The sequence below is a fragment of the Podarcis gaigeae genome (genome assembly GCF_964106915.1).
Source record: "Podarcis gaigeae genome assembly, chromosome: 4".
In the NCBI taxonomy this organism is placed as follows: domain Eukaryota; kingdom Metazoa; phylum Chordata; class Lepidosauria; order Squamata; family Lacertidae; genus Podarcis; species Podarcis gaigeae.
The window spans coordinates 73,823,970-73,837,195 of record NC_139677.1 but is presented as its reverse complement, the minus strand read 5'-3'; the positions used below and the strand labels follow the sequence as shown (position 1 = coordinate 73,837,195).

The window sequence follows — 13,226 nt, the reverse complement described above, 5'->3', positions numbered from 1 at the left end:
CAATAAGTTGTTAGTGGCAAAGAGCCATTTCCAAATGCATCCAAAATATTAGCTAATTTAAGAAAGATAAAGTATCAGAATGGTTGCGTAATTTTTCTTGAGTTTCCTCAAGATATCAGCACAAACCAGCAAATTACAGTAATACTTGAAGGAAAGAATGTTGTAATGCACAGAGGAACAGATACTCTTCTCAAAACAATTCTTTGGAACAGCCATAAACTGAGTCATGGTCCAAAGCACACTTCCTGAGAAGCAATGCTCCCTGAAACCAGCGAAGCTCACTTCCAGGTCATGCAAGTGCATTTAGGATCAGGATGCCAGTGCCCATTCCAAAGAACAGGAAACTTGCTAAATCAAGGAACTCAATAGTCGTATGTCACACAACTTTTGGACAAGACGTGACTCCAGAGATTTGCAAGTGAAACCATATGAGATTAATTAAATACACAAACATGCAAATTTGGAGACAAAGCTCAACAATAACAAAACATTGGTTTTGCCTAACCCCTCCATTTATGTGGCTTGCAGCCATACTTAATACACCCTATAGCCGGAATCCTAGAAATGCTGCTATTACTAGTAACTGCCTTCATATTGTACAACCAAAATTCAATTGCCTTAAGATTTTAAGTCAAAAGCAAACTAATTGTGCTCCTAATATATTTAGAAATGCTGTATCTAATAAAAAAACCGCTGCGCCACTGCCACAGGAAGACAGCATGCTTTTTGTGATAAGGTATCCCAGTACTTCTTACTTAACTGTTACCTTATACCTCATAGAGCATGAGCTAGAATTTTCCCTCAGATATAAACTCATGAGAGGACCTTGGGCAATCCACTGTCTCTTAAAGCTTCCCCCATCTGTGCAATGGAGGAATTAAAAATGGCTCATGTGAGACAGCTGTTGTGTTCTGTACACTTAGGGGAAATGGCATATGAATACCAAGTATCTTTAGATTCTACACTATGCTAACATCATGGGTGCTAGCAAGGAAGTAGTGAGCTTCCCATTGTCCCAATGTGCTTTAGCAAAAACCAGCTTATGGTGTCTGGAGCAAGACAGTACTTTCTCCTCTTGTGGGAAGACGATACCTTCTCTCCTCTAGCACTTGGGATCCTAGCACTGAAATCCATGTTTTTTAACCTCTTTATTATTTTTGAGGCACCATAAACAGCCAACATGAACTTGGGGTTACCTTAGGGCCCCAAAGAGCCCACAACATTCCTGAGAGCAGCTCTGTTTTCTCCACTTCCTATTGCTGTTCTTCTGGGGGAGAGACATAACTCAGTGGTACAGCATCTGCCTTGTATGCAGAAACTCCCAGGTTCAATTCCCGATGTCTCCAGGTTGGGTTGGGAATGCCTCCTGTCTGAAACCCTGGAGAGCCATTGGTAGTCACGTGCAGGCAAGACTGAGCTAGGTCTGACTCAGAATAAGGCAGCTATTCTTACCGCCAGAACTAGAACTTTTGTTTCTGGCAGCAACTCAGCATTTGGGGTGAGCAAGCTTTTGTTCTTCACTAAGAGACCCAGGGGCTTTGGGCACCTAAGACCAGCCCACCAAACTACATAAAAATAAATGTTTGGTACTTTGGGTCAAGAACAAACAAGGGGGGGGGACACCCAATACAGTCATTCCATTCATTATAAGATTACACTAAAAAGCTAAACCGGCAAGTTTAATTTAGGAACAAGAGAGGAAAGCAAAGTCAGAAGATAAATTAAAATTCAGGGAGTTCTTTCCTCATAGCCCTGTGCTCTGACCACCATCCCACATCTCTAGTGTCTAATCTTTCCATTTCCTCCTGTTAGCCTTGCATCTGCACAACAGTAATTTCCTGGCTGATGTAAAACTCAATGAGTTCCAGTTTCTGCTGCTACAAATGAAATCACTTGCTCCTTTTCTGGCCTAGAATCAATCTAGTCATGAGATAGAAAAGGAAGGTGCTTAACACACACTCTCTCTCTCTCTCGCTCTCGCTCTCGCTCTCGCACCACAAATGGGAGAACAAATAAGATGGCATTTCTGCTCAATAATTGAAGCTCCATCATTAAAAATAAACAGTCTCCTTACAAATGCTCACTGCAAGCAAGGGTAAACCAGATCAAGGCCATTCCATTAGGCTGGAGGGTAAGCGGTCAGAAGGCAGACAAATCTAGCCTCGGAATTCAGACTAGGTATGTACTGAATGAGGCTTAAGGCTAAGGAATGCAAGCAGAAACCTCTATGATTGTTGCAACAAAGGCTGGTTGGCAACATGTAGAGCAATCCTATACAGGCTTACTCAGATGCAAATCTTATAGAGTTTAGTAAGATGTACTAAAATGTGCACAAAAATTTCAAGACCTCCGATTATCTTCCACACATTGGCTTTTCTAGTTATTGGAAGCAGAAGTGAGCCTCAAATTCAGGTTGGAAATGTACATGTAAGGCAAATTTATATATGTTCACTGAAGGATCTTTGTGAACTAAGTCAGGACTACTGGAGTTTACAGAGAGGCTCTCAATAGCTGCTCTCTCTCTCTCTCTCTCTCTCTCACACACACACACACACACACTTAAAATGATGAACGGTGGGACAGCCCATAAGTTCCAGGTTCAGCATATGTTAACATTACCATTCAATTGCAAGTCAAACTTTACAAATTGATTCAGAAGGAAGTTCCACTGAGTTCAATGCGGCTTCTGCCCAGGTAAGTGGATGGCAGGATTACAACATTAGGCTGCTATCCAAACGCCACTGAACTCAGTGGAGTTTCCTTCAAAGTCATTATGCACAGGGATGAACTGTCGAGTTATTTGTGCACCAAAGCAGCTGGTCAAAACAAACGAACTGTAAGAGTTGATTCGAAATTAAAAACCTCTTATAGGCTAATTTAGATTTACATCCAGAGTGTGCATGTGGACTTTTGAAACTTCAAACAAAATCTTAAAGACTGCAGTGTCAATTGAAGAGGTAGTTGTACTTGTAACCTCAAAATCCACTTGTTGCCCACTTACAGTGCAGAAGATACTAGGTCCTAAACCTAAGGCAATTGTTGTAGATACTCATAAAACCTAGAAAAGAATAACTGTAGGGGAAGTTCAGATATATGAACTCTAACATATTTTTTCAAGACTAAAATAAAACAATACATTATATTATAAAATATGATGTTGCTACAAGCTGTTCTCATTACCTAAATAAAAAGTGTAATAATAAGTCATAATAAGAATAGGAACTTACATAGTTGTAAGAGACTCTAAAAGACAAGCAGTAAAAGAGATGCTTATCTGAATCAGTCTAGCTCATATTCATGTCTATAAATCTTAATTCAAATAACTGCTTTTGCTGGAATTTATTCAATTTTTGAGTTTAAAAAAGAAAGAAATCCAAATGCTTGGCTACCTGATACATCTAACTTTCCTTTCATGGTTGCTGCATTCTTATGAAAAAGAACTGAAAGTCAAAGTAAGTTATTTCATCCATTTAAGAAGCTGGTTATTTATTAATAAATCACATTCATTTTTCATGCTTGCACAAATAAATACAGCTTGGGACACAGAACAACATGATAACCCTATATCAAATATCAAGAATGTGCACTATTGTAAAAAATTCCATATTCCAATCACCCAAACATTTAACTTAAAGTTTTAGAACAGCTTCCCTTTGTTCCTAAGGTGGCTGGAATGTAAATGAAGAAATTAAGACTCTCACGTGACAGTTATATCATGTCATAATATTAATTTCTTTCTTTAAATACATTTCCAGCTACAGTATAAAAGGAAACATGTAGAGAAATAACAACCTTTCATTTCTCTATCGATGGAGAACTACATTTGTCAACCTTCCCATCTCTTAAGCTTCTTCACTGGAGCAGAGGGAAGGGGGGCCAAATAAAGAAATGGCTCGTTTTGATATGGCTGCAACTTCAATAAGTGTGCAATTCCAGACAGATTAGATTATTTTAAAAAGTCAATTCTGCATGTCAACTTCCCTTTAGAGCTTTTTGGAAAATTCACAAAGTATGGGAACATGAATCTTTTTGCCTGTCTCTTCATTTTATTTCTGCACTTGACAAACTTTGGCTACAACTGTCTAAATCAGGGGGGAGGAAGCTCGGGCTCAGGGCCAAATGTGTCCCTCCAAGTCTCTATATCCAGCCCTTGGGAACTTCTTCTGTCGGTTTCCATTCGAGACAATTTGGTCCACAATCCAAAGCCATGCCACATTTTACCTTGTCTACCAAGAGGAAACCTATCTGAAGAGCCATTGATAAGACAGGCATTTAAACCAGAAGATATCCAAATTGCAATAATTATCTCAAGGCTTTGCAAGTCTACATAACTGCTTTGGTAATAAACTTCACAGGATGGGTACCACAACTAATCCTGTTGTTTCATCTACCCCAGCCAATTCTCAGCTTCGTAACTTGAAGCAAGGGCCCATTCCAGAATTTCAGTTACAGATAGGTAGCCGTGTTGGTCTGCCATAGTCAAAACAAAAAAAATTCCTTCCAGTAGCACCTTAAAGACCAACTAAGTTAGTTCTTGGTATAAGCTTTCGTGTGCATGCACACTTCTTCAGATACGAAGAGAGTATGTATCTGAATTTTTTTTGTTTATTCCAGAATTTGTTAGACTCAACCCAAGTAAGCATGGACAATAGTTAGGGATGAGGGAAGCTGAATTACAGCAACATCTGGAGGGCCACAGGTTGCCTACCCCTGATTTAATGGAAATTTCAGTAGGATCCCCTTAAGTAATCTTGAAACAGGGGAGCTCATAGGGAAACGAAGTACAAGTCTTCAGGGACAAGGATAATTCTGACATTTTGAAGTTCTGCAAACACAGTTGTTTTCCAGCTGCTTGGGCCCTCTCACCTTTTTATATTATGCCTTGTTAAATTTGGGATATCCTAGATATATATGCAAGTTAAAAGGATAAATCAATTATGACCGGATAAGTTTTTTATGATGGAGAGATTTTATATTATTTGGTTATGTTTAAGTATTATATTTTGGAAGGGAAATACATGCCCCCTCCTTTTTTTAATGCTGGCTCCTGAATAATACTGCATCACCTATGCTTCCACTATAAATTGATTTTACATAAGCTCTTCCCCCTCTTTCAAAAACAGATGTATTTTAAGACACAAAAGGAGCTACTTTTTATTCCCACTAGATCTTTTTAATTCCATCATACTCTTTTTCTTAACTAAATAGGAAAATGTTTCCAACATGCTGAGGATATCCCCTCTTGTTCCCGAATGGATTTTTCTGGAAAAAGAAAGACGACAAAAGCCTTCCAGGAATACTCCCAGTTTTATACCAAATTAAAACCACAGCTGTGTCAAGCTGTTTTTTCAACACAAGCAGGATGTGCTGAGATTTCCACCTCAGTCCTAGAGTAAATTTGCTTGTCCATGTCGGTTGCTTCCATGTAACGTATATAGAATTTATTTTAGACCCGGATGCTAAGTATTTGCACCAGCAATATGAGCAAGCATATCTGTTTGCAATAAGAGCGTTATGTTGCCGTAGTGTCAGCTATGTAGAGTATGCTTCATAAAGCAACTGAATACTATTATTATAATTGCTACTACTACTATTACCACTACAATGCATTACCCGTCCTTTACCCTAAGGTGCCAGGACAGATTAATTAAAATGCAACATTAACATTAAAGCACAATATTATACACTATTAAAAACAGTTTAAAACAAATTACAGAAATAAGGTGGGTCCTAAGAATATACTTCTCAGGTATCAAAAGCCAGGGTGAACAGGTGCGTCTTCAGCATTCACCAAAAGCTGTAGAATGAAGGTCCAGACACACTTCTGTGGGAAGGGCAATGGAGCAACCGGAGTGCACCCTCTGCCAATCTTATCACCCTAGAGGGTCGGTAGGGAAGGAGACAATCTTTCAGGTATTTGAGACCTGAGTCATTTAGGACTTTAAACACTAACGTGAGACACAATAGCTCTTACAGCATTCTGTACATAGTACTCCATTCAGTATACAGAGCAACAAGACAGTATGGTAAGGAAACAAACATAATACACCCAGGCCTTTCTCAAATTACTCAGGCTTCAGATCCTTCTCCGTCTTTCACCAGAGGAGAAACTCACCATAGTGCTGCGCTGGGAAACACAGCAAACTACTACAGGTCACAGCAAACTACTACAGGTGGCCACTCCTCTCATTGTGATTTTGTTGCAAGATTTTGTTGGGCTTCAAACCCCATGAGGCCCAGCCAACATGGCCAATGATTCGGGATGGTGGAGTTGTGGTCCATCATCATCTGCAGGGACCCATCCTTCCCTTACTAGCCATGAGGGAACTACATATGTGGGAAGCATCTGCACTGCCAAATGCTGCAGGGATTTGCTGTGACTAGCCAAAGCAAAGCAAAGCTGCTCTCTTGCAACCTTCTAGATCTCCATGATGAGTAGCAATGCTTAGTCCTCTTCATGCTGGTAAACCTAAGCTTGGGTTGCAGTATGACTTCAGACTGCAGGAGAGAGGCTCATATAATACAATGCTCGGGGGGGGGGGGAGTACAGTGGTACCTCCGGTTAAGAACTTAATTCGTTCCAGAGGGCCGTTCTTAACCTGAAACTGGCCTTAACCTGAAGCACCACTTTAGCTAATGGGACCTCCTGCTGCTGCGGTGCTGCCGGAGCATGACTTCTGGTCTCATCCTGAAGCAAAGTTCTTAACCCGAGGTACTATTTCTGGGTTAATGGAGTCTGTAACCTGAAGCATCCGTAACCTGAAGCATCTGTAACCCGAGGTACCACTGTACCTATGATAAATTCAAGGGACTTAAACGCAGCAGCTCTCAGCTACTTCCTACAAAGGCAAATACTCTGAGCATATATAACTCAGCATTTTCCTATTCATCGAGAGAGCGGGGAAACTTATTGTGTATGCACTGACTGGAGAGAAAACTGGAAATGGAAATCAAAGCTATAACAATTTCTTTTAAAATTCAACCCACCCCTCCCGCCGCAATGATAATCAGTATTGTCAGCTCCAACATGCTGGTCATGTCTGGGGTACGTATACCAGTCATTCTCTGCAGCACCTCATGCATGCAATTAGGGAGATGCAGAAGGGCAATCTATTTGTGGAAACCTTATTGGATCACATAACTTTCCTGCAAAGTCAGGGGAATAGACTTCAATGCGGCATAAGCACTTGGATCAGAGCATTTACTTCCTGGCACTCTCTCAACAGCTTTGAAAGGTAATACTTCAAAAAGAGCATAAATATACAAGATGGGCACAATTAAGTACGCATAACTTCAGTGCAAGAGTAGCCATACATCATCCATGCAAAATGAACCGTATTGCCTAATCAATGCTAACTGTTCAAATCCCACTCTCGAAAAAAATTAGGATTCTGCAGTCAATTGCAGAGATGTAAAGGAAAATTAGTAGTTAAATACTTTAGCTTATTAAGCTAGTGAGTAATTGTCACATGCCAGACCTATGACTGAATACTGTTATGTCTTTGGGGTTTTGTCAAGCCAATGTTCATTTAAAAAGAAAACTTCCACGACAAAGTAATATTTCATAAGATGAAAATTCAGTCCAGTGACTAAATCTGAGTATTATTGTAAGCCTAACCACATGGATTCCCAAAAACAGAATGAAAATGATGGTTACTCTTCTGTTATGATTTGGTATCTATGGCAATAGCTTTCATCAGCTTCATGGCAAACATTCAGAGGCAGAAACTAGAAAGGCAATAGTGTTTCATTAAGGAAAATAAAAAGTGATGCTTCTTAGTAAGACATACCTATCCTCCCCAGTTCTTGCATTAGATTCAAATTCCTCTCTCTCTAAGGCAGGCATAAGCAAACTCGCCCCTCCAGATGGTTTGGGACTACAACTCCCATCATCCCTAGCTAACAAGACCAGTGTCAGGGTTGATGGGAGTTGTAGTCCCAAAACATCTGGAGGGCCGAGTTTGCCTATGCCTGCTCTAAGGTAACACTCCCTTTAGTCTCTTTTTTGCAGTGCATTTTTGGCCCCCTTTACTGTTTACAGTAAAGGCTCATTGAAAGCCAATTTCACTATATTATCTTCATGCTGTCTGTTGTATAGAAAGCTGGAGTATAAAGAATTCTACTTATGGTACCCCATAAATATAAATACTATTTATATTGTCAAAGCCATCTACTTGTCCCTCAATACGTTTTATATTTAAATATATGTACATGTGCACACAAACACTCAGCTTTTCAGTTCCAGAAGACCCGCAAGGCAGCACACAAAACATCAATGAAAACAAATAAATAAGAACTAAGAGTCCACAGCAAAATAAACAAAAGCACTGAAGGTTATGCCTTCAACTAAACAATGTCTCTAACTACAGCCACTGCTGCTTTGTTTACTGAATTCTACATGAAGAGACTGTAGGTTACAACAGTTGTGTTTAATGAAAAACCCAGCCCCAGGCCATGACAACAGTGACCCCCATGTTACAGAGGAGTGAGTGGATTTTGCAGTGCTGGACATAATTTTTAATTGGAAAATTTCTATGCAAATAGGATGAATTGCTTTGGAAAGCCGATGACTCCATTGGTAGAACATGAGACTCTTAATCTCAGGGTTGTGGGTCTAGTTGGACTAGATAAGCCTTTTGGTCCCTTCCAATGCTACAATTCTATTATTCTATTATTCTGATGTGCTAAAGGGTATCTAATTTAGAATGTTTATTTTACTTGAGTTTAGTAAGCAGAGCTAAGCACTTTGAAACTGCCAAGCTTGCCTAATAATGTATTTTTAATTGGTAACCATTCATTTTCACTAATGAACTTATGAAATGGAATATTCTCCGCAAAAACAGAAAGAACTGAAAAGTGTTCTACCCCACATAAAATTGTCTATTACTAAGCTAATTATAGTTATTACCACTTTAAGGGGCGTTTTCTGGATCTGAACATATTGCCTTAGGCAATTAATGGGGATCAAACTTTTATTTACTGCTACGAAAAAAAAGAAAATTAAGATAAGGCTTCCAACACGAAAATACTAAAGCTCTCCGAAAAGTAGAGTTTCGTGCAATTAACATTTGTGTATTTTTAATGTAGCTTTGTATAGCCATAATAGGACTTTTAAAATATGACACAGGCAGGTAACATGCTATTAAAAAGTATATTGGGTCAGGAAATGTCTATATACAGGGCAAGATATTGGCCTTTTGCTAACATGAAAAGATGCATGGCAGTGATCTAGTGTGCCAGAACCACAAATATGCCCATAAAATGGTAATTACAAGGCAGAAGATAACATGAAATTACAAGATGCAATCTACCTTCTACCTCCTTCCTAGCCTAGGGCAAAATATAATCCACATTAGCATCCACACCAAAGGAAGAGGAGAAGGAGGTATGGAAGCGGATACCTTTGAACAAGTTAAAATTACAACTGTGGGAAATGTATAATATCTGTTCAAGAAATTTTATTTTATCTGTTCAAATGTTTTCTAAAAGAAAGAATTTCATATTTTCTAAAACAGCACTTCATTTCTTAAGTACGTATCTGAAACACTATCACAAAATTAATTTTGATTATTTTTTTGCCTTTCAGATTGAAAAAGCTTATTGACCAAGACGCAGCCTATCAGGCAAAAAAAGAAAAGGAAAACAGCAAGAAAATAAACAAATTGAAGGAGGAGCTGACAAAACTCAAAACATTTGCGTTAATGGTCGTGGATGAACAGCAAAGACTCACAGAACAGCTAAGCTTGCAAAGCCAAAAGATCCAAGACTTGACCATCACTGCGGAACAAGCTCATGAGAAACTCTCCACCGCAGAAAAAAAAGCTCAAGAAGAGGAACAGAAAGCTCTCCGGCTGGAAGCGGAACTTCAGGCGCAATCCTGTAAGGCCTGCCAAGAACAGGAGGTTGCCATGGCCAAACTAACCAATGAAGAGAGTCAGAACCGCCAGCTCCGCTTAAAATTAACAGCTCTCAGTCGGCAAATTGATGAACTTGAGGAGACTAATAAGTCATTGCGGAAGGCGGAAGAAGAACTGCAAGACCTGAGAGAGAAAATGAACCGAGGGGAATGCGGAAACTCTACCCTTATGTCTGAAGTAGAAGAACTAAGGAAAAGGGTACTGGAGATGGAAGGGAAGGACGAAGAACTCATAAAAATGGAGGAACAGTGCAGGGAGCTTCACAAGAAGCTAGAAAAAGAAGCATCCCAGAGTAAAAACTTCAAAGCAGAAGTTGATAAACTCAACAAGAGAATAATGGAACTTGAGAAACTGGAGGATGCTTTCAGCAAGAGCAAGCAGGAATGTTACTCTTTGAAATGCAACCTTGAAAAAGAAAAAATGTTAACAAAGCAGCTGTCACAGGAACTGGATGGTTTAAAAGCCCGTATAGGAGAGCTTGAAATAATTGAAAGCAAATTGGAAAAAACAGAGCTCACACTTAAGGAAGATTTGACTAAACTGAAATCATTAACAGTCATGCTTGTAGATGAGAGGAAAACAATGAATGAGAAAATAAAACAAACAGAAGAAAAACTACAAACTGCAAATACACAACTTCAGCTGGAACAAAAAAAAGTTATGTCAGTCACCGAAAAACTGATTGAAGAAAGCAAGAAGGCATTAAAATCTAAAACTGATGCAGAGGAAAAAATGTCCCATCTCACAAGAGACAGGGATGAGTTGAAAAACAAACTAAAAGCAGAGGAAGAGAAAGGAAGTGATCTCTCCTCCAAAATGAACCTGCTAAGGAAAAAGCTTCAGTCCTTAGAAGCCATTGAAAAGGAGTTTCTTAAAAATAAACTTAAGGAAACTACCAAGCCTAGCCCATCTTTGCAGCAAGAAAACAACAAAATTAAAGAACTAGCCCAGGAAATTGAGAGGCTCAAGCACAAACTTAAAGAAATGAAAGCCATAGAAGATGATCTCATGAAAACAGAGGATGAATTTGAATCTTTAGAACGTAGATATATCAATGAACAAGACAAAGCCAGATTCCTATCAGAGGAACTTGATGTTGTGAAAAGAGAATTGGCTCGGTATAAGTTAGCAGAGAAGACGGAATGCAACCACGAACAGAGATTATTCAGGAAACTCAAGGAAGAAGCAGCCAAATCAGGACACCTTTCAAGGGAAGTAGATGCACTGAAGGAGAAAATTCATGAGTACATGGCAACAGAAGATTTAATATGTCATCTAAGGGAAGACCATACAATCCTGCAGAAGAAACTCACTCACCAAGAAAACAAAAACAAAGAATTGGGAAGAGAAATGGAAATCCTTACTAAAGAACTAGAGAGGTATCGGCGTTTCAGTAAGAGCCTCAGACCAAGTCTCAATGGAAGGAGAATTTCCGACTTGCAAGTTCTCTCTAAGGAAGTTCAAACAGAACCAGCAGACAATGAACCACCTGATTACAAGAGTCTAGTTCCTTTGGAACGGGCTGTCATAAATGGACATTTATATGAAGAGAGTGACAATGAAGAAGACGACGACAACAATGATGATGAGCAAACAATATCCTTCAAGTACAATGCCGCTGTTGCAAATGCAGTAAACAATAGTAAACTTTGGATACCGTGGATGAAGTCCAAAGAAAGCCACATCCAAAATGGAAAAGTTCTCACCAAGCAGAATGGAAACTGCATTCAGCCTGGAAATTTGGTTCTAAGCCATACACCAGGCCAGCCTCTTCATATAAAAGTTACTCCTGACCATGGACAAAACACAGCTACCCTTGAAATAACAAGCCCTACTACAGAGAGTTCCCACTCTTTTACAAGCACAGCTGTGATACCCAACTGTGGCACACCAAAGCAAAGAATAACCATAATTAAAAATGGGTCTTTGACGCCTATAAAATCTAAAGTAGCTGATGGTTATACAAGTCCAGAGCAAGCCGTGCCACCACTTACTGTGTCTGCCTTTGCTAGATCTCAAACACCTGAATCATGTGGCTCAGTAACTCCTGACAGGACAATGTCCCCTCTGGCTCTTACAAGTTCTTCAAGTTCCCCGGATCAGGTACTTTCACCAGAGCCTCTGGAAACTGGTGACAAGCATGCTATCTTTAGAGTATCTCCTGAAAGGCAGTCATCCTGGCAGTTTCAAAGATCTAACAGTTCTGGTTCTAGTGTGATAACTACTGAAGATAATAAAATACATATTCACTTAGGAAGCCCTTATGTTCAAGCTATTCCTAATTCAGCAAAAAACATTAGCCCTTGCACCACAGCACAGGATAGCAGAAGTCCAGCGTTAGCTAATGGAACGCCAACTAAAGCTATCAACAAAATCACCAGCAGCATCACTATTACACCAACAGCCACTCCTCTCTCACGGCAATCACAAATTACAGTAAGTAATGTGTATAACTGACCCTCCCTCGCTGTGTTGACTTACTTACTTACCACCAGTATACTTATACTCTACATCCTGGCAAGAAAGATTTGGGACTATTTTAATTAGAACTTTGTGAGAATTCCTTGCATGTGGTCCAACAACAGCATACAGAACTAACATGAAGATCCGTCTCTTTAAACATATATAAAGTGTGCACTTACTGTATTACCTGTTCATTTAAATAACTTTTTGTAAGACACTTAAGACTTGCACATGTATAAATGCATCTTTGTGTATTGACGTTTTCAATAACTGACATTATTTCTTGACTGCAACTTTTTGGGTGAAATATTTTAACATTACAAAACAGTAAATAATTGTGGTTTTTAACCACTGCCTGCAGAAATAATTTCGTTTTTGTTCCTCTGTATGTGAATTTTTGCACGTAAAACAGTTTGATTTTAATCTTTAGACAGCGTGTTGATTTTCATTCACTACCTTACTCATTCCCTGATTTTTCTATTGCTATACAGATCAGTACTTTCTGATCAAATAGCATACAAAATTGCATGTACTTTAAAATAATGATGCATGAAATTACATGAGACCCCAGAGTAGCATAGTGGTAAAGAGAATGAGTCGAGAGCCAGAAAGTGGCTGAGGTGAGATCTGAGCCAGGAATGAGCTCTCTGGGTAGAATAAGAGAAACCGCTATCACTAATTTTCAGGATTGAAGAGAATATGTGCAAAATGCTTTCAGCACTTGGGATAGCACTATATCAATTCAAAGCAAGCAAGTAAAAATATTTCAAAGCAAGCAAGGAAAAACATTTGGGGGAAATGTAATCTGGTAGTTCTCCCCCCCCACCATAATGCAAACTAGATCAT

At 39.2% G+C, this 13,226-nt stretch overlaps 1 protein-coding gene across 2 annotated transcripts in view; it reads left to right on the top strand.

Annotated features, from left to right (window-relative positions):
• The window catches only part of FILIP1L (filamin A interacting protein 1 like), a 155,932-nt gene that overhangs the window by 130,272 nt on the left and 12,434 nt on the right, over positions 1–13,226 (top strand). For both annotated transcript variants that reach the window (XM_083736147.1, XM_083736148.1), the window contains one exon: positions 9,587–12,353. In XM_083736147.1, the coding sequence (XP_083592273.1) occupies positions 9,587–12,353 (2,767 nt within the window). The remainder of the gene's footprint in view (positions 1–9,586; positions 12,354–13,226) is intronic.